At 48.8% G+C, this 26146-nt stretch overlaps 5 protein-coding genes across 5 annotated transcripts; 3 read left to right on the top strand and 2 right to left on the bottom strand.

Moving 5' to 3' along the window:
• Positions 1-210: 210 nt before the first annotated feature.
• On the top strand, positions 211-636 carry N7508_007334 (response regulator; the record flags this gene model as incomplete). Its single annotated transcript, XM_058465398.1, has 1 exon — positions 211-636. The coding sequence occupies one exon, from the start codon at positions 211-213 to the stop codon at positions 634-636; it is 426 nt and encodes a 141-aa protein (XP_058317800.1).
• A 1027-nt stretch (positions 637-1663) lies between these two features.
• Positions 1664-3059, bottom strand: N7508_007335 (heat shock factor family protein; the record flags this gene model as incomplete). The annotated part of the gene is made up of 3 exons (XM_058465399.1): positions 1664-2021; positions 2076-2475; positions 2537-3059. The coding sequence occupies 3 exons, from the start codon at positions 3057-3059 to the stop codon at positions 1664-1666; spliced, it is 1281 nt and encodes a 426-aa protein (XP_058317801.1).
• Positions 3060-11754: 8695 nt separating this feature from the next.
• N7508_007336 (glycoside hydrolase family 55 protein) lies at positions 11755-16239 on the bottom strand (the record flags this gene model as incomplete). Its single annotated transcript, XM_058465400.1, has 6 exons — positions 11755-12686; positions 12739-14590; positions 14648-14795; positions 14852-15189; positions 15264-15473; positions 15526-16239. The coding sequence occupies 6 exons, from the start codon at positions 16237-16239 to the stop codon at positions 11755-11757; spliced, it is 4194 nt and encodes a 1397-aa protein (XP_058317802.1).
• Positions 16240-16996: 757 nt separating this feature from the next.
• N7508_007337 (CAZyme family GH18) lies at positions 16997-21022 on the top strand (the record flags this gene model as incomplete). Its single annotated transcript, XM_058465401.1, has 5 exons — positions 16997-17270; positions 17342-19998; positions 20053-20188; positions 20248-20522; positions 20591-21022. The coding sequence occupies 5 exons, from the start codon at positions 16997-16999 to the stop codon at positions 21020-21022; spliced, it is 3774 nt and encodes a 1257-aa protein (XP_058317803.1).
• A 1352-nt stretch (positions 21023-22374) lies between these two features.
• N7508_007338 (uncharacterized protein) lies at positions 22375-22971 on the top strand (the record flags this gene model as incomplete). The annotated part of the gene is made up of 1 exon (XM_058465402.1): positions 22375-22971. One exon carries the CDS (start codon positions 22375-22377, stop codon positions 22969-22971), a length of 597 nt encoding a protein of 198 aa, XP_058317804.1.
• Between the last annotated feature and the right edge of the window lie 3175 nt (positions 22972-26146).

A 26146-nucleotide genomic window follows, 5' to 3' on the forward strand; every position in this document is an offset into this window, starting at 1 on the left:
TCCACAATCCGTTTCCGGCTCTTTTTCTACTTCTGTATTTTGAATTTAGTACCATGATGGTTCGATGTCATCACGTAGTTCTAATATAATGCCTCAGCCCTAACTGCGTCACCGCAAGTAAAGACACACACTCCCCCAACGCCAGCCGAATCTCCCCGCTCTCTCCGAACAAAGGAGAGCTGTTCGACGGGAGGTGCGGCCTTTGGCAGGATGATTGATGGCACAGTGCCACCAACCAGTGTCCTTGTCGTGGAAGACAATATAATCAACCAGAAACTGCTGGGAGCATTTATGAAACGGCTGAACGTGCGTTGGAAATGTGCAGCGGACGGCGAACAGGCAATACGGAAATGGCGACAAGGTGGTTTCCACCTAGTGTTGATGGACATCCAGTTGCCGAACATGAACGGGTTGGACGCTACCAGAGAGATCCGGCGGCTCGAGCGGCTGAATAAAATCGGCGTCTTCTCCAAGACAACTTCCAGTCGCTCTAGTATCTCAAGCCCTAACGCTAAGTCTCCATTCCGCAATGAAACGGGATTTCAGCGCTCTCCTAGCGAAGTCGATACTCTGGCCAATATTTCTGTATTTCGCAGTCCGGTGGTCATTGTCGCACTAACGGCCAACAGCTTGTAAAGCGACTGCCACGATGCACTGGCTGCTGGCTGCAACGATTTTTTGACTAAGGCATGTTCTAATCACTCTAAACTCTACCTCCCCCAGGGTGTGTACTAACGATAGAGATAGCCCGTGAGATTCCCAGGACTTGGGCAGAAAGTGACAGAATGGGGCGGCATGCAGGGTCTGATTGACTTTGAGGGCTGGCGGAGATGGCGCGGATTCATAGGATCCCCCCGATCCGCTTCTATCACCAAAGAAAAGGGTACTGGTATCGACAGTGATGCCAGCCCGATGCATGGAGACATATACTTGAGAGGAGATCTCCAGGACCGTGTTGAGGTGTCGCAGATGGGTACTATCTCGGAATAGGTCGTGCCGGACTGTTGACGTGTAGTCCACGACCGACGTGGCAAATACCCGTGGAGCTGTCGCATCTGTTCTGGACGTATAGTTCGCAGCCTTCCTAGTGCGATAATCGCTTTGGGCGCGCGTTTGACAGCTTGTTGGACGCGTTCTTTCCACCGTAGTTAGGGCTCCGAAAGGAATGAAGGAATGCGAATATGAATAAAGGAATATTGTTGTTGTAATAGGTAGTTGTTGTTCTTTCTTGGTGAGATTTTAATCAGAAGTGGGGAATCCCATCTATTTAAACGTCCATCGCTAGTCCCGCCATAAGCTTTGACCACCGCGATACTCAACAAATATGTCGAGATGTACGATTAGACTAGCTGAATTGCTGCTAACAAGCATCCGATTCACGAGATCGTTTAAGTCTGAACCCCCAATATCAAGTACTTCTCCGCCTACTTATAGTGATAAAATACAATAACCGAGGGTTTAGTGGAGTATGGAAGTCTCGTTTCCAAGGGCCAATTATCTCTTCCAATTCATTACTTGGGGAATAGCGCGCACAAAGGGGTAAGAATAGACGGTACTCCTGTTATAGTATTCACCACGGACCTGAGCCAGCGAAATTTTACTGAGCGTTCTGAGAGCATTTGCTTGGATTGAAGTAGAGAAACAGCTATTGACATGACCCATCTTACTCCTTGGGTGAATTGTAACCACTATCTCTTGTCCGCTTTCTTTTGATCACTTTATACCGAGGCCCAACTTGAGATGTACTTTTGTGTAAAGGCGAAGGAAGTGAAGGGCTGTAACTCATCTCCCGAATTGGTCGTATGGAGCTAGGCTGACCACGTATAAAGAAATCGTGATGGTAGGCGCCTCCGGTTTTGTGAAATCCAAAGTAATAAAGACGCCGAATAAGAGATTGGTAGCTTTTGGTGGACATTTTTGCAAGTATGTGTGCAGGAAATTTGCTTTCTTGGGCAATCAAGACAGACTTCCCATCTTCTGACCAGCGCATTACTTCCGAATTATTTCGATCATCAAGAATTCTTTGACGCGTTAGTCGTAAAGAACATCGATATTTCAGTGATTACTTCACTTACTCGCTCAGACCTTGAATGAAGTCACATGTGTGTAATCTGGATTCTGGCCTTGCGCCGGTTGCAGGTCGTAAATCATGGCATCGAGTAGAATCCCCCGCAATAGCATCTTCTGATAGAGTGCGATCATTCGGATCTTCATGAACTGGCTGAGCCGATCGGGTTTCGCTAGCATAATAGATAGGTGTGGGGATGGAGGGTGAATCTTGATGAATTGAGCTTTCTTCTTCTGCAAACGGTGCGGAACCCAAAGCTCCTTGATTTGGAACAGATAACTGAGCACCGTCAAGGGTTGAGCAATCTCCATTTTGGTGGGTAGAGTGGTCTCTACTTCCAGAGAGTTGAGACACCAAATCGTGATGATTCTGGAGACGTTGCTCAACAAGGGAAATTTGTCCCAAGACTATATTGATCGGTTTAGCTTCCCATCCAACATTATTGAGCCACATTTACAGCACACTCACCTTCGCCTATCATTTCCCGAACATCAGTAAGCTCTTGCAGTGCTGTCTCGCTTGATTGAAGCTCTTTCGCGCAATCGTCTCTATCTGGCCAAGGGGAGAGAAATCTCCAAGGCCTACCAGAGCGTAAGAGTTTGAGGTCGTCTCCTGACAGCTCAACGCTAGAGTCTTCAACTTTGAGCGGCGTTGAGCCCTCAAACCTAGGACCTGCAAAAAGAACAAGCCTCGTCCACGTCAACGGCGGCCCTTCGATTACGCGTGGTTTTGAGGTCGAGAAAAGGCTCTCGAGGCTCTTGCTTAGACTAATGCTGGCCAAATTTTCTCCACGGCCAAGGGCAATACTACCACCTTCATTTAGTGTGGACAAATGGTTCGCCAATTCGGCCGAGAATTCGGAAACGGAAACACCAGCAAGTCTGAGAGCATTCAGATTTTTCTCGGAACGTTGAGAGAGGAAATTGTTTACTATTTTATCAATAGTTTGACAATTTTCATCGTTGGTCATTTCGGTAAAAGGGGTAGTCATACTGTCACGGCCAGGGTTTTGAGCATACAGTATCTTAGTTTCGATCGCGTGAAAAAAAGGAGAATCTGCAATATTGTACTCGGCTGGTCATCTCGGAATAACTCTTTTCCGTAACTCTAGTGGCTAGGCATCAGCATCGGATTGGCCCCCACCAATATCTCAACAACAGGTTCTACATTCGTGTATTCGTTCAGAATTTTGGTTTTGTGACAAGCTATGCTGGGGAAAAATGGAGCAGTGGTATCAAGGCTTGGCAAGCTACGCCCAAGCAAACCTTGTCTTTCATGGTCATTTAGTTCACTGTACGTAAGCACAACTCCGAACAACTCTTTCCCCTCTCGTGGTCATGTAGAATGGACACTTTGTGCCAGATGAATCAACAACAGGGAATAGAAAAAGTGGCATGCCGTCCGACAATCGCCAGTTGTCCTTTCTTCCCTCATACATACCCTTCACCCTGCAATTTCCGTATACAATCAAATTCGTCGAACAAGAATTCCTTGTTAGATACAAGGTGCACGAACACAGCATACCTCAGTGTAAATGTATACGGTAACAACTTACCAACACTCTAATTATGACAAAACAAAGAGGCGATTCTTTGCCCTTTTCACTGTAGACACTTAATCCCAACCATCCAAGTTGCTTTCCATGCGGGCCGCGATGATTTCAATGCCTGCTCGAAATGGCTCAGCTGGGATAATTTGACGAACTGAGAGAGTGGTCAAATACCACTAGGGCCCTTTGGGACAGGCTTATTCATCGTTCACCCAATTCCCCCTAGTATTTGTACGGTATTCCGGACACATTCGGAAGTACGGTGTGGTAACACGCCGAAGCTTATTTGTATAGACCCCTGAGATCGTTCAACCGATCTTGAACACCTACAATCAATCACCTGATTCTATTGGACATGTTCAGTACCAGCCAGTACATCAATTCCTCATCCTGACATAATTTGATAGACCTTGACACAGCCCGCCAAGACAGCCCGTTTGGCCCCCAAAACGGGCAGGTAATTTCATAAAAAGCCCGCCAAGAAATATATTACTACAATACATACATTCAATACTAGATAATCTACCAGATAATACATTGTCGGATTGAGAGATACTGGTATGTGCTAGTATTGACCGTCTATGGAAACTCTTTCTTGGCAAAAACGTTTTCTTGGAAGATCTAGCCAAGCAGAGGTCGCAGGACCTCAAGAATTAGTTTACCGTAGTCGTAACTTCAAGCGCTACCATCTGATACCTGTTTCATAGGGAAGATGGCAGCGGCGATTGCGACTGGTGCGAATGCACAGAATTTGCCCCCTGTCAGGAGAGGAACACCAAAAATCACGGCCCTCGCGGACCCGCCCCGATCCATGGACGAGATCGCGGAAGGGGCCCGCAGGGTGCTTAACCACATCGAAAACAGTGGCACGGAAGACCGATATGTCACTGGATATATTCGCTCCGTCCGCCAGTACGCACTTAACGCCCAACGGGGCGACGGCCAGGGGATGGCCAAGGTGCTCGAGGCGCTGACCAAAATCAACCTCGACACCGAACGTCTGAACCAGCGAATCGACACCATCGAAAAGACAACAAGCACCTTATCGACAACTTTATCCACACCCGCGGCGAACTCTGCTGCAGCGTGGCGTAGCTTCCGAGCCGGAGAATGGCAACGCGACCTAACCAAGGCTGTGGCACCCAACACCCGGAGCAACGGCACGTCGTCTCCAGGTGTGCCGGAAATCGAACTTCGCGAGGATCGGGAGGTCATCGTCAAAGTAGGGCCAAACCGGGAGCAGATCCGAGGATTGACGCCGAAGGATCTGGTTGAACGGGCCGAACGACAAAGGACGACAAATGCCCGACAGAAGAATTCTGGGGTACTGGCTAAGCAGGCCTCATTTGTCGCAGCCCGCAAACTGCCCTCGGGTGACGTGGCGATGATAGCTAACAGTGCTGCAGGGGCAGAGGTCCTTCGCAAGCACCCGGCATGGTTGAGGGCTTTTGGGCCTGGGTCGGTGATCCAGGAGCCGTCGTGGGGCATCGTGGCATACCACATCCCCGTGAAATCGATGAAGCTTACACCGGAGACGATGGCCGACGTCGCAGCGGAACTGCTCAGACAGAACAACTGGGGCGAAGACTCCAAGATCCAGTATCTGGGATGGCTGACGCGTCCGGGTGAAAGGGCGGAGGGTTCGATTCTGATCGAGTTCACCAGTCCAGTTGTGGCTAATCGTGCTATCATCACCGGGGTCGTGTGGGGGAAGCAAATCCATAATGCATCACGATTCTGCCGCGAGGGGCGGATGAAGCTATGCAGAAAATGCCAAAAGCCGGGGCATATCCAGTCACACTGTCCCAACGTTTACAAATGCGGCCACTGCGCCGACGCACACCCGACCTGGGAGTGTCCGTCGACAAAGGGGCAAGCGATACCTGTGAAGTGCGCCAACTGTGGCGAGGGACACCGTCCTACAAGTCGAGAGTGTCCAGTGAAGACTGCGGCGATGAATGAAGCTAAACAAGCGCTGGCCAACTGCCCTGCATATCACCGCATTCCTATGCACTTCCGAGTGGCAGCAAGCACCGGCAAAGAAGCAACCTCGACCAGGGCAGACCCCATGATTGCGAATGGACTCGAAGCGTCGATACACGCTCCGGAGGGGCAGCGGGGGGAAGAGCCCCCATGGAACCCCCAGGATGCTGTAATCGACGTGGAGACTGCAGCGATAGAAGTAGAAACATTACCAGAGGAGGTCACTGAACCGACTCAGCCTACTCAGCTCAAAAGGGGCCCTGGCCGCCCAAAGGGCTCAAGAACGAGGTCAAAGAATCCCAAACCAACAGTGATACCGCTGGCATGCCAAGGGTCCACAAGGCTCCAAGCGGCCTCGAAAAGGCGCCGCACAGGCGAGCCGGACGACACCATGGACGAGCAACCAGACGACAATGAATGGCTCAGCATTCAACCCACTCCGGCCAGTCTCCCTCAACCTGACACTCGGCAAGATAGCCTAGAACACCGACTTACCCAATTCATCAACGAGGTCACCACTGTCAATGAGGCCGGTAACACGTCCGGGCCTGATGACGAGGGGGAATTGGACCCGGAGAGCCCCGAATACCGCAAATTGGTGATTCTGAAATACACACAGCGGCAAGCGATACCGATTGGATCATCTCCGCCGCTCTTTCCGACGGATGCACCAACAATCGAAGACCCAAATGACGAAGTATGGCACGAAGCCAGCGAACGAAGCGATGACGAACAAACTCATCAATGAAATCGTTTGAGATTCTTCAATACAACGTACACAAATCGTGGCCAGTGATGGCAACGTTCCTCAGAGACAGAAATATCCTCGCGGCGGACGTCGTCGCGGTGCAGGAGCCATGGAAGAACGAAATGCAACACACAACGCACCAACCAGCGACGGCAACTTTCCAGCTAATCTACCCACCAAAAGGAGCTGCTGACGGATCAACCCAAGGCCAGGATGATCAAGTCCAAGCCTCGGATCTCTCCCAACCGGGAGTATGCCTGTTTGTCTCTAAAAGGCTTGACCCGAGCCATTGGTCGTGTCAACTCGTCTCACAGGACTACCAGTTACTGAAACTTAGAAAGGCTCATCAAGGCAGAGACTGGACAGATCTCTTCATACACAACATATACAATAGGCCGGGCAGCAATACCCTTAGACATCTAAGAAATGAGCTGTCAAAACGACCTCATGGAGAACACATCGTCCTTGGAGATATGAACGCGCATCACCCGAGATGGGGAGGAACAGGGACCAGGGCCGATCAGGAGGCCAAGCAACTCCTAGAAATCGCCAATGAATGGGAACTCGAGTTGACGACACAACAAGGCAGACCTACCTGGTCTCGAAACGATCAGTCATCGGTGATTGACCTCACCTTCATCACATCTAACCTTGTCAACAGGCTGATCCATTGCGAGAGAGCTGATGACATCGAACATGCATCCGACCATTTCCCGATCAGGACTGTGCTTGATATTATTACACCCATTGCCGTACAGCAGAAGAGAAGAAACTGGAACGCAACTGATGATCAAAAACTCATCCAGAAGATCGAAGGAGGTCTACAGGCAGGGGGCCTATACGAGGCAGATCCGCAGTGGATAGAAGCCAAATGCCAGGAGCTAATGGGTGTGATCCAGTCAGCAATCGAGGAATCAACCCCATGGGCAAAACCATCCGCGTGGTCGAACCCCGACTTTGACGACGAGTGTAAAGTTGCGGTCAAAGAAGTTCGTCGCCTCCGTCGCAAACACACGAGGACCAAAGACCCCTACGACTGGATGTGCTACTCGGAAGCACGCAACAAGAAAATGCGACTCGTCAAGAAAACGTTGTCAAGAGCGCACCGGCGCCGAGTCCAGCAGGTCGTTGAAGATGGCCCACAGGGTATGTGGCGATTGGCTAAATGGGCAAGAAACCGAGACGGGGCATATGAGAAGGGCATCACCCCTTCGCTGAAAATACAAGATCCCCAAATGCCTGGAACTCTCGCGGAAACAGTTGAGCAAAAGGCAGAGGCATTCCGGACTGCCTTCTTCCCAAAACCACCACCAGCCGATCTATCCGACACAGATTCATTCCTGTACCCACAGCAAATTGAGTTTCCAGCAGTCACCGCTCAAGAGATACAGGAGGCGGTGCGAGGAGCGAAAGCAGGGAAAGCACCCGGAGAAGACGGTATACCAAACTCTCTCTGGCACAAGCTTATCGAGATACCGGTGATTCTAGAAACAGTGGTCCAGTTATTCAACGCATGCATAAACACGGGGTACAACCCGTCACATTTCCAGCGCTCAATCACGGTGGTGCTCCGGAAGCAAGGTAAAAGTGACTACCAGCTCGCAAAATCCTACAGACCCGTGGCGTTGCTGAACACGCTCGGAAAGTTTCTGGAGGCAGTTGTCGCGCGACGGATCAGCTACGCAGCAGAAACCAACGGTTTACTCCCACGAACCCATCTAGGCGGGCGAAAGGGCATATCCACCGATCATGCTATCCACATCATCATCGACCGAATCAAAACCGCATGGGGAAAGGGCAAGCCAGTGGTATCTCTGCTGATGCTGGACGTGTCCGGAGCGTACGACAACGTCTCCCATGAACGTCTACTACACAACCTCAAAAAACGTCGCTTGGGACATTTCGTTCCCTGGGTGAGGGCCTTCTTGACCAATAGAAGCACAAGAATCCGTATGCCCGAGGGCACATCCGGCCGAATCCCGACGCCAACAGGCATCCCTCAAGGATCACCGATCTCACCCATTCTATATCTCATCTACAACGCAGACCTCGTTGAGAACTGCGCTAACGGTGTGAATAGCAACGGGTGGGTCGACGATGTTTGCTTCATGACAAAGGGAGACAGCGAACGCGAAACCATCAAGAAACTCAGAGCGGCATGCCGCAAAGCCGACCAATGGGCCGAGAAGCATGCATCAGTTTTTGACCCGAAGAAGTATGCACTCGTGCATTTTGTAAACACCAGGGAAGTCGACCCACAATACACATCGCTGTCTCTACGAGGGCACACCGTGACAGCGACGAGGACAGCTGAGCGGTACCTAGGCTATTGGCTGGATCCGGGTCTAGAATTCCACCATCACCGCGAGAAAGCGGTGACCAAGGCCGGCGTCTCTCTCCACGCACTACGAAGCTTGGCGGGTTCAACGTGGGGAGCCTCACTCTATGCAATGCGGAAGATCTACCAAGCGGTGATCATCCCGCAGATGCTCTTTGGGGTTTCCGCGTGGTATCAACCTACGCTCATCAGTAATTACAAAGCACGCACAATCAGTCAGCCTTTCGCGGCAATACAAAAACAGGCAGCATGCCTGATCAGTGGGGCTTTCAAAAGTACGGCAGCCGAAGCACTGAATACCGAGCTTCACCTACCGCCTATCTCTGTTCACATGAACCGACTGGTGAAAGAAACGGCCCTTCGACTACGAACAGGACCAGAGTCCGCTGTCCCACCAACGATGTTACGTCGCCGACCGGCAGATGAGAGAGACTGGGCTGGATGGACACCAATGGAGGCGCAAGCTTGGAAGGCGGGCGGATGTCTTACGGCTCCCCCGAATACTTTGACAAGAGGATGGGAGAGTCGAAAGGCATTCGTCCTGGCACCATGGCAAGCGCCACCAGAGGTGATCATCGAGGACAGAGAAGCTGCGGTTAACAATCACAACCAAATCCTGACGAAAGACCCAGGAGCAAGACCCTTGATTCTGTACACTGATGGGAGCGGAATTGATGGAAAGATCGGAGCGGCAGCGGTCGTGGGCCTTGAGGATCAACATGTTCACAGCCAGATGGGAGACGATAATACGTCCACCGTATATGCGGCAGAACTTCGAGCCATTGAGATGGCTCTTGAAATGGTTCTGGAAAGCACAGAGCCATGGGCTAAGCAGGCGAAGAACGGGATAGTCATCTTTGTAGACAGCCAAGCAGCGCTGAAGGCGCTGAGGCGACCGGGGATGCCGTCAGGACAGATCTATCTAGCAGGATGCCTCGGCCTGATCCAGCGGCTTGCTGGCAGATGCGTCCGAGTTGAGCTCAGATGGATTCCTGCGCACCAAGGGGTCATTGGCAATGAGATTGTGGACCAACACGCAAAAGAAGCAGCCCAAAAACCGGACGGCCCACAGAACCCTCACGATCGAGGTATATGCCTCGCAGCCGCAGCGAAACGGCGAATCCGCAGAGAAGCGAAGCTGGAGTGGGGCAGGACGTGGGTCAAGGAAACGACCAGTCGACCGACAAAACGCTTGATTGAAGCACCAACCAAGAAGACGCTAGAATACTGGTCGGGCCTGCGAAAAGCAACGGGCTCGATTCTGATGCAGCTTAGAACTGGGCGAATTGGCCTAGGGGCTTACCTGAATCGTATCAACCGACGCGAAACAGCGCGGTGTGACTGCGATCTTGGCAGCCAAACAGTAACACACGTCCTGCTGGAATGCCCCTCGCACCAGGACGAGCGAGACTGGATGAGAAGCGCTCTTTCCGACAAGGGAATTACTCTTAGTCGAGACGAACTCCTGACACGACCGGAGGCTCGCACGGCTGTGGCCGAATTCATGGTCAAGACTGGCCTCCTAGGCCAATTTCAGACAGTCGACCCTACGGCTCTGGGCGAGGAAGGGGACGACCAAGGAGCGGAGATAATGATCCCTTAGACAGTGTGACGGAAGAAGAAGGATGGCGCCCATTAGGAGTACAGTGCCAGGTCCACTGTACTCCCTTGATCCAAGCGAGCGCGCAAGCGGCAGCCAACAAGACTGGACAGGTGGAGAGAAGAGGGCGTGGAAATGCTGTGTTGAAGCGGGGCCCTGGTCCTACCCGCGACCAGGGGTAAATGACGTACAAGTCGGCTTTGTGTTTATCATGTTTGCATCTGTGCATTTCTTTTGTTTGGTTTACATCTTTCGATTCGAGGACGATTGATCAGAAACTCGCAAGGCGAGTTCCCTGACGGTCGCCCAGTGGGCTGGTGACCACCTTCCAGCTGTCGGCAGGCCTGACAGCACTCCCGCATAGCAGCATATATATAGAGCGAGCTACATCGGGCAAATGAATACATCATCATCATCATCATCATCATCAAGTTAGCGGATTTATCCTGAGGCAGATCAATGAATCCACAATTCTTAGTTTTCAGACCGCCTTGGCTTGCGTTACAGTAAATTCACAAATTCGATATACGTACCAAGGTCACCAAGGGCCAGTGCGCGGGAAGCCATTTTCGCTGTTGATGGCTTAGTCCTTTCTGTAAGAAAGCGTGGTGTCAAGAGTCAAAAAGAGCAATATGGTCAGTGTTGGTGGTGGCTTCCTCCGTGGGTGGAGCCGTTTATATATCTTTGACCTGGGCATGTTGTTTGATGGACCTCTAGAGAGGGAACATTGAGTACAATGAGGATAAGGCATAAAAGAACTGAGAATAGACAAAGGATTGACAATGCATTGTGTATGTGCGATGTCGTTGGATGGAACTGATTCTATGGAAGGGAAACTTAGCACAAAGTAGATTACAATTCTTCGGTATCATGACTTGAATGAAATTATAAAGGATACAAAGAAGGATTTCTTTGCCGGTATCTAGACACACACGAGGTGGTCTATCAGTCAACATTTTTGGTCTTTGCGCGATTTTGGAGGATGTATTGGCGCGAGGAGTCGAGCCGTGAATTCCGTTGTGAGATTAGGCGCCAAATGACAATCGTATGTTGTCGTCGTGGGACAAAGATGAATACAAGAATACTTCGATCGAAGACGGAAATATTGGTTTCCGCCGGGCGAAGGCAGAAGCTGACATAACCCAAATTTGCGTCCACGAGTCCTACGGTCCACGGGGTATCTTACTTATTACTTCGCTCGTTCGAGAGCGGACCTTCTTGAGATTGATTGCCTTATAATTCGCGTATAACTAGGGGCGATGAAAGGCGGAAGAGAAGCAGGAAAGCTGCAAAAATTTGCAGCGGCGAGGGATGAGACTTTATAGAAACATGCACGGGAATAGTAAAGAACAGGAGCACGCTACACCGGATTCCGTAATTCACCACCACCGGAGAATCCTCTTGAAGAGACAATCAGTCACAGTAGGCACGCTGAGGAGCACAGGGGCACCATAAAGGCCGCTTGGACTCAAGCTGAGTTCACCCATCCCCGTGGGACAGAAGCAGAACTAGTTGCAACAGTGCTGGTACTCTCAGTGTCATTCCAGCTGTAGGTTGGCGCAACACAGTAAACATTTCCAGCCTTCAAGCTATCTGAGCATTTTCCCGGGTCCAAAGAAGGGTTTACCATCGTGAAGACCGCATGTGTGATACTATACTGACCACATATACCCACACAACTATCTCCACTCTTGGCCTCGTACCATTTGCCACAATTCCTTGTTGTTCCTGTCGCCAGTGTCGCATTTGCAGGTGGCTCGACCTTGCTATACACATATCCATTCGATTCAGAGGGAGCAACGCCACCACCAGTGCTGCTTCCATTGTGCATGCCGCCCTGTGGAGAGAGACAAATGGCTGTACCGTAGATCTTGCTTGCTGGCTGTAGATTGTCGCAGTCGTATGAGACCCATGGGTTGTATTTGCGTACATCACGATCTTTCAGGGAGTACGCGTACTCGATATCTGAACAATTGTCGCTGGGTTGGATGGAATATGTCTTCTCACAGGTTAGGGGAAGGCAGAATTTGAGTCCCGAAGAGAGGGAACTGCAGTCAAGGATCTGATTTTGATTTCCCATGTACAATGCCGCTGAAGAAATGCTCGTGTCTTCGGCGATCGATGTGCAAGTGTCGCCGTCCACGGTGGTGTAGAAATTATCCGATCCGCAGAATTCAGTTTCCTTTTCTGGGGTATTGCGAGGGATTTCCAGGACTGTGGTCGGGGCATTCAATCCGCAACGCTTATTGATTGCTTGCAGGACCGTCTGATAGTAGTCGTCGTACGCAGAGTAAGGGGTACGTTGCATCATTTGAAGGCGTTCGGTATAGCAGTAAGAGCATAGCTCGTTATCAGGCATTGCTGCAGTATTAGGGACCAAGGTGAAATCATCAATGACATCTGTCAACACCGGTTAGATGAGTTGAGTAATAATTAGAGGTGTTTAACGTACCATTGCAATACTTCCCTGAGCTCTTATCCTTGCTGCATGTTTCGTTATAAGCAGCCCAAATGCGACCACCGAACATCTCCGCAGGCGTTCCACTGATGTTGTATCCGGCACAGTTAAGTTGCACCGATTGATACCATCCCTGGAGGTTCTGACCACAAGTCGCATCACAAACCGACTCAGTCAGGGTATCGTTATTCAGAGAACCGTGATATTTGGCGGACATCATTGAGTTCAAGACTGGGTCGCATTTGATTCGTTCCGTCATCGCCGACTGGCAGCCGATTGGAAGATCAAGAGGTTCCAGTGTGGAGGTGCTGTAGATACTAAACCCGTCGAATTCTCTCAGGCCCGCGGTTTGATTTGCACCACCAAGCCAAGCAAGAATAGACGAGAGAAGACCATTCATGTTGTCTTTGGCATAAGTGGGTGTTCCCTTGTAAGGTGTGATCATCTCCACAATAGCCCTAGTGCAAAGATTATACACCCAAACATCGGTACTTTGTTCAACCCCGAAAGCCCGTTGCTGACAGTCATTCGTTTCGAGGCAGTCTTGGGAGTAATCCGAAAACCAGCTGTAGATACCAGTGCCAAGCACCCAAATAGAGGAGGACTCGACGATGCGAACACCCCAAGATACCGCACACTTGGTTGAATCACTCTTGCAATCATCAAAATTCGGGTCATTGACAAACATGCCTGGTGTGAAGGGGACTGGGGCTTCCGGCGAGGGTTGGTAATAAGGCGATTCTGTCTGAATCATTCCCATGAGAATATTCTGCGCCCCCGAAAGCTGGTACTGGTAGAGAGTACTGTGTTCCGATGCAGTACCATAAAGCCATGCCAGTTGACTCTCGATCAGAATACCACGGGCTGCGTAAACATCAATCTGATCTTGGGAAGAGACGTCAAGGTCATGGTCAGCCACCCAGACCCAGATGTTCTCCAGGTAGGCCGTGGAAGATGAAGTCAGATGAAGCAAAAGAGATGCAGCAATACAATCTTTATTGACACTTCCCGTGTTCTTTGGACACTGTTTGTTCTGGAGGTTCGACCCTACAGCACCGCCAATGCGGATGTGAGAATCCCACATAGCAGCCGATCCCTTCACTGATTGCTCAACATTCCACTCTACAAGAATCGCACCCGCCGTAGGGCCAGAGACTGTGAAAAGTAGATCTTGAATTTCCACTATGCCAACGTCACCGGAAGCACCGACCCTAACGGCAACTCGGGGATCCTCCGCATCTGCAAAATTAGTACCAGTTGCCATGATCTGAGACCATGCCTGACCCATAATGCGTGATCCAACAGGTACATGCAATGTATCATGAATCATGTAAACACCGTGTGGAATGTATACAATAGACGAAAGATTCGCAGCATAAGACAAAGCGTAATTGAGAATCGCAGTGTCATCCGTAGTCCCGTCGCCCTTGGCTCCAAGGTTCTTAACATTGACAATTTGGTCGGCTGCGAGAGTCTCGTATTGAGGTCGACGACGAGTGAAGAGGTTAGAGTCAACATAGGCTTGTGTCCCTAGTAGCTGAGTCGGTCGCAAAATAGCAGGGATATCCTCACCATCAGCAAAGGATCCAACTCCAGATGCATCGCTGACCATTCCGAAACCCCATGAAGCTTTGCGGACCTCATCACCACCAGCAAGAAGAATTTTATTCTGAACGGTATCAATGATTGCGGTCTTGACGTTGAAGAATCCGACATTTTGCAACAACAGAGAAGTCGAATTTTCCGCATGAAGTGAGGTTATGATTCCGTTCGGGGTATTGGCGATGATGGCATCAGTCAAGATGAGAGATCCAACACCTTGGCCCGTACTCGAAGGTCCTCCGGCCTATCTAGATTAGCATGACTTGCCAAATGCCATTCAGCTATTTTGTCTATGACTCACTCCACCCACAATTGTGAGTCCATTCGTGCAAGATTCAATAACGTAGTCCTGCATGGTCCACGCCCAATCCCAATGAACCTGAAGAGCGGTGTTGCAGTTCACGAAGGTGAGCTGACTTGAAGTGAACTGTTGGTTACCAAAGTAAGCACTATGCATAATTAATTAGACCCCATTGATATTCAAACTGCACAAGAATGTCATTACCCAAAGTTGCCTCCCACAAACGTAAGGTCAGCTAGAAAGCCTCCAGATCCATTCTCCATGTAGATTCCTTGTTGCGTGTTCGACGGAACATCTGAATTGTATACCATGTAAAATTCTATGTTTTCCAGCGACGTCCCTTGCGCAACTTGCCAGTGGATAGCACAGATGTATGCCGAGCGGTCAGTTGGTCTGATGTCGATTTTGAAGTTTCTAACGCTGCGCAAGAAGTTATTTTGATTAATATACCACTCTTCATTGTCACTGACATAGACATCGGAGGTAATGACGCCCAGGCCAACGAAGCTGGATGCAGCCAGGATGGTAGGAACTTCGAGGGGCTGGTGGCTGTCAGTGATTAAACAGCACAAGCATGCAGAACAATCGCTCAGCAGCATTGCTCGAAGAAACTTACATCACCCAAAAACTCAGTATTATAGTACTGAATGATTGGCGAGCTAACCAGGTATGTTCCGGCAGGAAACCAGACTGTCGCAGGGTAGATAGTACTTGATCCACAGCCGAGGCCGCAGCGTCCACCGTCCGAGATAGCCTTGTTGATGGCCTCTGTATCGTCTGTGACACCATCTCCGACGGCTCCATACTCGCGAACATCTCTCCATACCTATTTTGCGTCAAACTTAAGGAAATTAATGAGAGGGGAAGAGGGCGGGTACTTTATAACCAGCTGGAGCAAATGGACTTTTTCCATTTTGTTCCATCGTAGCCATCCAGTACTTCGAAGTACTAGCTCGCTTTTGGATTGCTCCATGGGTTGTATCATTGCCAAACACGATGCCATCGGTAGTACCGGTCGATAAAAAGTCACTCAGGCCATTCGAATGTACCAAGGCCTGGCTTGGGGCATTGGTATCCCTGCGACCCTTTCCGTACTTATTGCGAATCTGGGAAGCCACGAGACTGTGATTTCCAGTCGGCTTGTTTGGAGTTGACTCGGCGACAATTCGAGCTGCGCGGGCCAGCTCAGTCGGGATTGAATATGCCTTGTTTCCGCTGGACGGGGTAGCTGTTGCGTCACGGTGGATGAGATGAGGACTCTCAACTGCTTTAGGACTATAGTCCAGAGGCGTGGCAGCCAATTTGGAGTTCTTTTTTGCTCCCTGTGATTTATCAAACGCCAAATTATTAAAATTGGGGTTCGATGTTCGATCTTTGTTGACTTTTGCGAGAGCTGCCAAAGCATCTTTCACTATAGTCGCGGCATCATTGCTGGTAGCGTTACCATGACTCCGGTGGTGAAGACTTGTATGGCGGTGGTGAATATTATGATCTGCCGATGCGCAAGCTGCGAAGACAAAGGCAATTGTCAAGCTGAAGATCAGACCCACCGATCGCAGCTGATGAACCGCCGATCTCCTGTTGAGCTTCATCTTGCCAGCAACATTCAGAAACTCGATGCTGAAGGGATATGACTTTTGGGCTTTCTGTGAGCGAGAATCCGGTCATATGCGATTTTAGTCTAGGCTCACTTTCGTCGGTTCTCTTATTCTGGGGGCCGAAAAAAAGCCAGAAGCAATTTCCGCGATGCGACCATAAATCTACTAGTTTGATCGCGGACCCTTCGGAGATGCCCGTGCCAAGCCGGCCAAGACCTGCCAAGGCGCACAAAGTAGGGTCCGATCTCCACTTTCAGTTCTTAGTTCCGCCCTAAAGCATGTCGGGACCAAACGATCTCATCGTCAACCTCACAAGGGCCTTGGCTAGTTGATTCGGTGTCTCAGTTGCATTCCTCGCCGCTATCGTTCTTTTCTTGGCAAATGCGCTATTGACTACTCATTTCATCGCTACCAAAATATGAAACATGTTCCTACGAAAATGTCGGTCGTTAGCGAGTGGTCCCAATATTTACCTTCGGCTAGATCCTTCCGAAGTGGGAAAACAAGGTAGGCCATTGGTGAGAAGTATACGCTAGATGGAAGCGAATCGGGGGGCCAAAATATCCTCATGCAACATCATTTCATTTAGTCCGGTGGCGACCCGGGGGCAGCATATCTTGGCTAATATAATTTTGATAAAACAGAACGGAGAATCATATTGCCTTAATGAGCTCCCAGCTAGACTTGATACCCACCAAGAGATAATATCCTCCAGCATCTCTCCTGTTATGCTGGGTTCGTTCAGCCAGAAATGATCACCATACGCCCAACTGGAGGAGCCCTCCTTTGGCTCCTTTTGATCTCCTTCTGCTTTATATTTACCAGTGCCAATGCACAAGATTGCAGTGCTTTGAACACATGCGCTACTGGATGCTGCAACAAAGGCGGATACTGCGGAATCGGTGATGATTACTGCGGTTCCGACTGCGTTGCGAATTGTGATTACGAGCCAGAATGCAGTGTCTCGAAGCCCTGTGCAAGTGGATGTTGCAACAGCTATGGCTATTGTGGTCTGGGACCAGACTGTGAGTTTCTCAATCCTCTAAAACCTAGTTACCGTGCCTTTCTAGAGCATATTTCTGACATGAAATTTCAGTTTGTGCCGATAAGGTTTGCGTGGGAAACTGCGACAGCAAGGCAGAATGCGATCCCGGCAAATATGGTGACTATGCGGAATCTTCCAAATGTCCATTGAATGTCTGCTGCTCGAAGTTCGGCTTCTGCGGCACTACCGAGGAATTTTGTGGCAAGACAAAAGTCAAGCGCCCTTCCTGTGACAAAGACGGATCTCTCAATCGAGTCGTAGGGTACTACGAGGGTTGGAGTCCTTCACGTCGCTGTAATACGTTCTACCCCGAACAAATCCCCGTGGGCATCTACACACACTTGAATTATGCTTTCGCATCGATCGATCCAGATACATTCGAGATCGTCGCGGCCACCGAGAGCGAGAAAAAGCTGATGACGCGCTTGACAGATCTCAAGAAGGTCGATCCCGATCTCAAAGTCTTCATTGCCGTTGGTGGCTGGACTTTCAATGATCCTGGAGCCACCCAAACTCTGTTCTCGGATCTCGCTGCGTCGGAAAGCAATCAGAAGAAGTTCTTCAAGTCCCTCCAGAGTTTCATGTCCACATACGACTTTGATGGGATTGATCTTGACTGGGAGTATCCCGTGGCGGATGACCGTGGCGGTCAAAAGAAAGATTTCGACAACTTCCCCAAGTTCTTGGCCAATTTGAAGAAATCCCTCAAGTCTACTGGTGGCCGCGATGGAGTCAGCATTACACTGCCCGCTTCTTATTGGTATCTTCAACATTTTGATATCGCAAACCTACAAAAACACGTCGACTTCTTCAACATCATGACCTATGATATGCATGGAAAATGGGACTTGGGCAGTGAATGGGTTTCCCCTGTGCTCGACTCTCATACCAACCTAACAGAGATTACCAATGCTCTCGATTTGCTCTGGCGAAACGACATCAAGTCTGATAAGGTCGTCCTGGGTCTTGCATTCTACGCTCGAGTATTCACTGCTGCTGACCCGAGCTGCATGGAGCCTGGTTGTTTGTTTGTTTCCGGTGGAAACGCTGGGAAATGCAGTCAAGAAGTTGGCATCTTACTGAATTCTGAAATTATGGACATCATGGATAAGCAGTCCCTACAGTCCACGCTGGATAAGGAGGCTGCCGTGAAGATTCTCAAATTTGACGACAACCAGTGGCTTACCTACGAAAATTCAGACACGTTTAAGCTGAAAGCCGACTTTGCCCGAAGCCAATGCCTTGGTGGTGTGATGGTGTGGGCGGTTTCCCATGATTTACCCCAAGGTAACTTTTCCCGAGCTCTTGGAGATGCCGTGGGCCGAGAAGTGAAGTCCCTTGTCAACAGCGGTGAATTAGCGTCAATGGAGGTCAAAAAGACCCATCCGCAGTGCAAGTGGACGAATTGCTTCGACGATTGCCCTAGTGGATGGTCGCGGGTTCGCCGTACAGATGACGGTGCCCGTGAAGGCGAGCACATGTGGGATTCTACCGCATGTAGTTTTGGACAGCATACGTTCTGCTGCCCTCCTGATGCCGAACTTCCCAAATGTGGATGGTATACCCATAACAATGGCAAATGCAATTCGGAGTGTCCTTCTGGCTACACTGAGATTGGATCCAACATACAATACTGTTCTAACGACTTTAACGACTACCAAGCTGCTTGTTGTACAACTGAAACTCCCAGTATGAAACTTTACTCCAAGTGTGACTGGGCGGGAAAACCACGGAAATGCGACGAGGAATGCCCTAGTGGCAAGTCCGAGGTGGCTCTGTCAACTACCGGCAGTGGTGGTGTATACTGCGACGTTACTTCTTTCAAATACACAATGAACGGCCAAGAGGGCACAAGTTGGGAGGAACGCAGCTACTGCTGTAGTGAGGAAGACGATGTTGAATGGAGTAAATGCGAATGGCGTGATGACATTGGCCTGATGCTCGACAAAAGCTATGTTGACGGTTACTGTCTCCCCGGCTGTCCGGATGAATACGTGCGTGTCGCTATTGATCAACACGGTGGTGGTTGCAAAGGCGACGGTGGCCGAGCCAAATGCTGCTTGCCAAAATATTCAACAGTCAGCAAGAGATCATACACCACGCGGGAACAGAGTCTTGATGACTTGATTAAAGGGTTCATGGATGATCCGAGTTGTGGAGCGGACGATTACAACTTGAAGAGGGATCTCGCGGGCTTTGAATATTCTGCGGGAAATACCTCTTTGTCCGATCTGTCTGGTACTCGAACTCCAACAACACTTCAACGCCGCTCAACAACCAAACAGCTAGATGCTATCTATACTGTTGCATACGCCCTTGCTGTGCAGTTTACAGTTAATGCAGCCTACGAAGAGATCTGGAAAAAACGTGTGCTGCCATCATACCCACATCTTACAGTCAAGGCTATTCGCAATTACCTGACTACGTCTGAGGACTGGGCTGAAGGAGGTATAAGTTATAAACTAGAGAAGGTTCTTTGCGCCCCAAGCATCTTCGACAGCAAGTTTGCAGAAAGAAGCATTGTCTCCTGCGCATGCGAAACAAGCGATTGCTGCGATGCAAACGATCCGGATTCCTGTTCGGACCTTGACGGTGATGATGATGATTCTACTGCTCTTAGCAAAAGAGTTTTAGATAAGAGAGCCTCGAGAACGTTCGATGTCGATTTATCAGACGGTGGAGCGCATGCTACGATCACTTCTTGGACGGTATTAATCTTCAAGTCCCAATCAACGTATTTTTAGTGCTAATCAGACGATCAGTATATCGTGCGTGGCAACATTCGAGGAAATAATCCCATCTTGGATGAAGGTTATACCTACGATGACGCTGAGGACTGCCTCAATACTCAAATCGCTTTGATGTCAGTTTCGATGGCGAATATCGGAAGATATCAGGGTACGTTCTTGGTGACCTTGTTTACCCTGAAAGTTTAATCAATTTACTAATTAATCAAGTCGAACATGTCGTTGAGTTGAACACCGTTGCCTTTTTCCTGAGAGATGCAGCCAATGGGGTCCTCAGGTCTGGTGGTGTGATGAGACTCGGTCGAATTTCAGTGACCTTCGTTAGACAGGCTCTGATGGCGCCAGTTCTTACCAACCCACCAGTAATGGCTGGTGCCGACCAATCCTTGACTCCCATGACCCGGATTATGCATGCTTTGGGTAGCCTGAACAACCAAGCTGATTTCAACCTTTTGCTTAATCGTTTGAACAACTTAAAATCCAGGGTATTTGATCATTTACAAATTTTGTTTTTCTGGAGATGACCAAGTTACTTATCATTTCTTTTCTCTAGCTCTGGCTTTCAAAAACACTCGTCGCTGATGAAAAAATGGAGAAAGCAATCTCAGCCGATGACCCGAATCGCGCATTGATACATCTCCGCGAGCCCCTCACTATTATTTCCTACCTCAACCATCTCAGAGTCCAGCCTGACATGATCGACACTTTTAACACAATTCACGTGGAATTCGGTCGAGCAGATACGTACTGGGTGAATGCTGGACATCCAAACCCGCAGTCGCAAGCCAGATGGGATGAATGGGTTCCTGACTTATTAGATAGTGCCACTCAGAATGTTCGCACGTTTGTTGAAAATTGGGGGGATCAGATGTATAGGTTTTGGGCAGTCCGGACTGGTGATAACGTTGCGCAAACGCTCGAGATCATTATGACTTTGCGAAGACAGGCTAAAACTGCGAGGATTAATCCGAATGGCCTGGATTGAAAATATCAAATGACTAGTTATATACAAGATGTAGTTAGAAGAAAAATGAACTGAATTTATTTGAGCAATGGGACATGCAATTCAACCTCTCATCTTTCACCCATTTGTAGCACCCTCCATATCTAAAGCAGTTGGTGGCGTATATGCTGAATTGAGTAGCTCAATTCACCGAATCAGGAATCTCTCTTGCGACTGACTTAGTGCTTTATTGGTGGCTGTAAGGCCTTTTCCATTTGACCTGCCCTGCTGCCGGCTCCGGAGCTTTCACTTTGACACGCCAAAATGAGAGGCTGCGGCCTGAATACTATTAAATTGGCCTAATTTATAGGCTTTGAGGGCATCCCAAAGAAGGATCTCTTCTTGTTCGGAGAAAATCGGCATTTTTTTGGTGGTAAAAGGGGCTCTTGGAACCGACTCTGCAGGTTCTTCAAACACTGCAACTAGGGAAGCTCCGTGACCTGCGTATCTTATGCAGTTTTGGTTCGTAGTTCTAAGTATTCGTCTTACGCCACTACACAGAAAGAAGAAATAGAAGTCAAACAGATTAGGCAGAATTCAACGCAATATAATAACATTTAACTAAAATTCTGTCTTTTCTATAACTTTTGATATTCATATAAATCTTCCTCTCTTCGTATACGCTTCGGAACCCGCCCAGATATACGCCTGTGGGCACAGCTTTTCTCTGAAAGAGGTATCCTGTCTTGTTCAATAAGCAGGGTACTAGGTATGGCTGTTGCTGTTGGTTCGATTCTTGGTCTCTTGCCAAGGACACTCTCGTCGGTTAGCTGATTCCGCTCAAATGTTGTATCAGGGTAGTCCTTTTCCTCCTCCTCCTCATTATCGCTCATCAGATCGAACACTTCCTTTTCATAACTATGACCTTGCCAAGTCGATTCGCCCGCAAACGACTCTGGTGCCCCCTAGGCCCCCAAGGTCACTAGTAGATCTCAGCATCTCCAGTCAGAGTCTAACGGTCCCTTTAATGGACAGAATAGATTACCTAGGTAAATTCTTGGATAAACAAGATCCAAAAACACCGAAAGAGTTGAACCAACAAATAGAAGCTTCCGAAGATATCAGCATGCTGGTTGGCTTTTGTTTCTCAACCTTAGAAAAGGGAAGACTTCGCTACAACATTAAGAAACCTCAAAGCTAATCAACAGAAAGCCCCAAACAATTGGCGAGGTACTGCGCACTCCGCACTCCGTACACTAGGGCAAGCTCAAAGATTGTCTTGGTAAACTCGGTTGGGGTTTCAAATGTTGGCTTGGCAGCACGTGTTTGGAGACTCAGACTTTCCCTCCTCTCTTCTCCACTCCCCTCAAATTTCACGCGAACATCAGTTCAACATGGACGAGCTCCAAAATAGCCTTGGCACTTACCCAGACTGGGGATATGTCATCTATCGCACTACCTACTCTGCTGAATCGGAAACTCTATTCCCAGTCGCTTTCAGGTACATTGAAGCCTGTATTAAGAGATCATTCCTCCGAGACCACAAAGAAGATCCTACAAATAAACCCAACGAAATTTGCGCCAAATACCGGTCGACTATTGTGCAAGATCCCGCGGAATTCAATGGGGCGTCTCTCGAGGCAATTCGCGCTCATTTTGAAGCGTGGGTGGAATCTCAAGGCATGCGTGACCGCTGGACCAAATGGCGAATGTGCATGATTATTGATGAAGAATCTCTGCAAACGCTGAAAGGTACATCAGCAGAGGCCCTTGAAAATGAGAGCCCATACCATTCCGATGATGAGCTACGATGTGTAAAGGTTCTTGAAGCATTCCCGGAAACAGATCAGTATGACACCTTTCCGGGGTGGATGAGATGTTGGACACGGTGTCTTTGGGATCTCTGGATGATGATGGGAGATGCTAGTGAGATGAGGCAGTTATTTGACGGCATTGATGATTTTCCATTTGAGGGGGTGTACTGCGGATAATTCAAAGCTGTTTCGGTCTGGCATTAGAGATATGTGATTCTCAGGTTGTGGAAAATATTGTTCGACGGGCAGTCAAATAAAGAAGAAACACATTTTTCATTCATTGATCGCGACAATTTATGATTACAACATGAGGCCCACTGTGATTGCAATCCACATGTTTAAGGTAAACAGGAGTACGAACAGTAGCTACATCCCCTAAACAAAAGACCATTTACATTTACGACCAACCGCAGAAAACGCCGTTGGCAGAATAGATAATATCTACATTAAGTCGCTCGGTTCGTTGTCGGGCAAATAAATAAAGAAAAGAATTATTTTGTAATTTAAATTAAACGAAATCGCAAAGAATGTGAGTGTTTAACCAGGTGCCCAATTCAGAAAAATATGTTCAATATTTGAAAATAGGAAAAGAAACTTGTTGAGACTACATCCAAATGGTCATTATTCTGCGTACTGTAGAAATTCCGTCCCTTTCGGCCCTTTAATCCATATAGAAGTAGGATTTTGGACAAATGCATTACCGATTCATTGTGGAACGAAAATTGACCGATCTGACCGCAATTAGATCATAAAATTATAGGGAAACGAAATTGATCGTTGACCATTTATGCGACCGTTCAACGGTCAACGTGAGGAAAGCGGCGGGCGGTGAAACTGTGACCGAGCTTTCAATTAACCATGCTTGAGAGAGGTGTGCAAAAGTTGTGGTTGAAATATAGCTGGGCCGAAAAGATTGGCTAACCTTCCCCACCGAAAGCGTAGGTCCGTGCATTTCCTAATACCTTCGTACCCCCCAGGTCTCCGACAAGAAATTATTTCAACCTGCTGGAATGGTCTCCGCTCCATTCCGAGTCCCCGGGCTAGACCGGAGAAGTTGAACTATTGTATCCTCCTCTCCAGTGGTTCACTAGTTGTGTACGACGAACGTATTATCCACGTGATTGTCTGCTTGCTTCCCTTGACATTTTTTAATAGTACGGATGGGTCCTAGAAACGCCATCTCACAATTTCTTATAAATTAGTGTAAACTCCTACTTGATATCGGTTATAGAATTCGTGGAATCTGTTCATGGTAAGCATCAACGCAGACAGAGTCCGAGCTGGAGAACTGTGATGTCAAATGTGGTTAGCGTATCTCTTAGTCTTGCTGAGAATGCCACTAGACCAAAATAGGCAACACAGTGTTCGTTATCCCTCATCGCTATCTCCTGCCATTATTCTTCCGCACCAAAATTTCCACGTGATCTTCAAATATAATGAATACTTAATGTACCATCTATTGGATTCGACAATACCCGACTTACTATCTAATAGACTTTCTCGGTACCTAAATTAATTGGCTCTCAGGCCTGCTTCGCAGTAACTAAGTAGTATGTAGTACAACTCCGCGAAGGGTCGGGGTAAATGAAATCTACTACTACTATACAATATTCATACAAAATACTACCTTTGACGAGTCACTTCCAGCACTCAGACACCACGCTTCTTTGCCTGAGACATATTATCTCTCTTACGGGCTCTCTGTTACGGGCTTATTGGCACCTCTCCAGGGCCTCGGACAAACTCGTCGGGTGAAATCTGTATATGCGATGAACGGACCACAAAGCTTATCTAGATTCCCCGTGGTCCTCAGCCAATGATTAGCCGTGGCCTGACTAAACCAGCCAGTACAAAAATGGCTTGGGGAGTCTACTCAGAAAAAATCCCCTGAGTAGGAAGGGTGAAATGACCTAAACCGAAGGAACGGAGTGAAAGGGGTTTACAAACCGCTGGTCTGCGCGAGGCTAACTTGAAGGCTGAGTTGACGCTGCGTTGCGCCAGATTTCGCGCCAAGCCTCGCTCTCATCTGTCACGGTGTTTTATCCTGCAAGTCACGTGAAAGTCACGTTTATTTGTCATCTGGGGTGTCTGAGTCTTGGGTGAATGCGCGTGACAGGTGGTGGAGAATGTTTTCTGACCAATCATATCCAAGAACACACTCCTACTTCAGCGTTTAAAAAAGAAAATGAATGAAGTATCAATTTATTATTCTTTTCAACCAGTTGTACAGTATGTGTGTGTGTGTGTAATTCATTTACGCTGACCTCTCGTCGAACGATATGCAGCCTACCACTACTATATATATCTTCCTATGTACATAGACCGTGTACCACTTCCTAAGCGAACTTTGAGCCTCGCCGAGGCCTGCCGTGGCCTCTGTGCCGTCATTATATTTATGCTGCCCTCATGGCGCGCGGCTTTGAAACCGTTGCGATGCTTCAGCAAAATCCAAGACGGCCTCCACCGTTTTGGACCGCGAAGCACTATCAATCTTACCTCTTCCTTCCTCACCAGGTCCTCCTAACAGAGTCGAGATGCTGTTAAACGCGTCACCAACCTTTTCTCGAAGCTTTCTCCTTAATCCTCCCAGTCCTGGCAGATATAATATTGCATTGGTATACTAAGATCTAGTCTGTTCTTTTAAGCCAATACAACGGAGAGATGGGCAAATTCCCCCCCATGCTTTCCTAGCTCCTTATCCAGCTCACTAGTACTCTTATTCCTAGATGTCCGTAGATCCTCTTGCCTTCAAGATCTTAGCCTTTGGGGTTCCAGCAGGACCGAAAACCTTCCCCCACACTCATATACCCGTTTGCTCCTTAAGCCCACCCTCCAGGCCAAGTTGCAGCTCTGCTAAGTCCCCTTAGGGTCACGGCATAACAACCTTCCTGCTTCTTGTGAACCGACATGCGCATCCGTCCTCTCGGGCTATACTGACAGTGTTGTAAGGATCTCTAGTCGGCAGCCGATGGCGACGCGCCAACCTTCTTCCTAGCCATCGTTGCCATAGTATACCTCAGTCCACAAGTTGGCGTGATTTCTTGCTTCCTGATACCTAGTATCCTCTCGTTCTCTAGGCCGACCATGTCTTGCAGATGGTCTCTTTATACACCCAGGCCTGCAGCGTATAATCTTTCCATCCACTAACCAAAGTATCCTCCGATTCGAGGTAGGGAGCCAGCAGCCGATGGCGATACACCTTAGCCCTAATCCCACAAATCCAATTCTACCCCACAGGTGTCCTGCTCGACTTCGATCCGCGCCTCTGAGAGGCTCTGTGAACTCCCCTTAGGGTGACGGCATGAGAGGCTGTAACCGTTATCGTCGGATGGTTTTTAAATCGTTCCTGTGT

This window comes from Penicillium antarcticum (assembly GCF_028974205.1).
Source record: "Penicillium antarcticum strain IBT 31339 chromosome Unknown utg000007l_segment0_segment0, whole genome shotgun sequence".
NCBI lineage: Eukaryota > Fungi > Ascomycota > Eurotiomycetes > Eurotiales > Aspergillaceae > Penicillium > Penicillium antarcticum.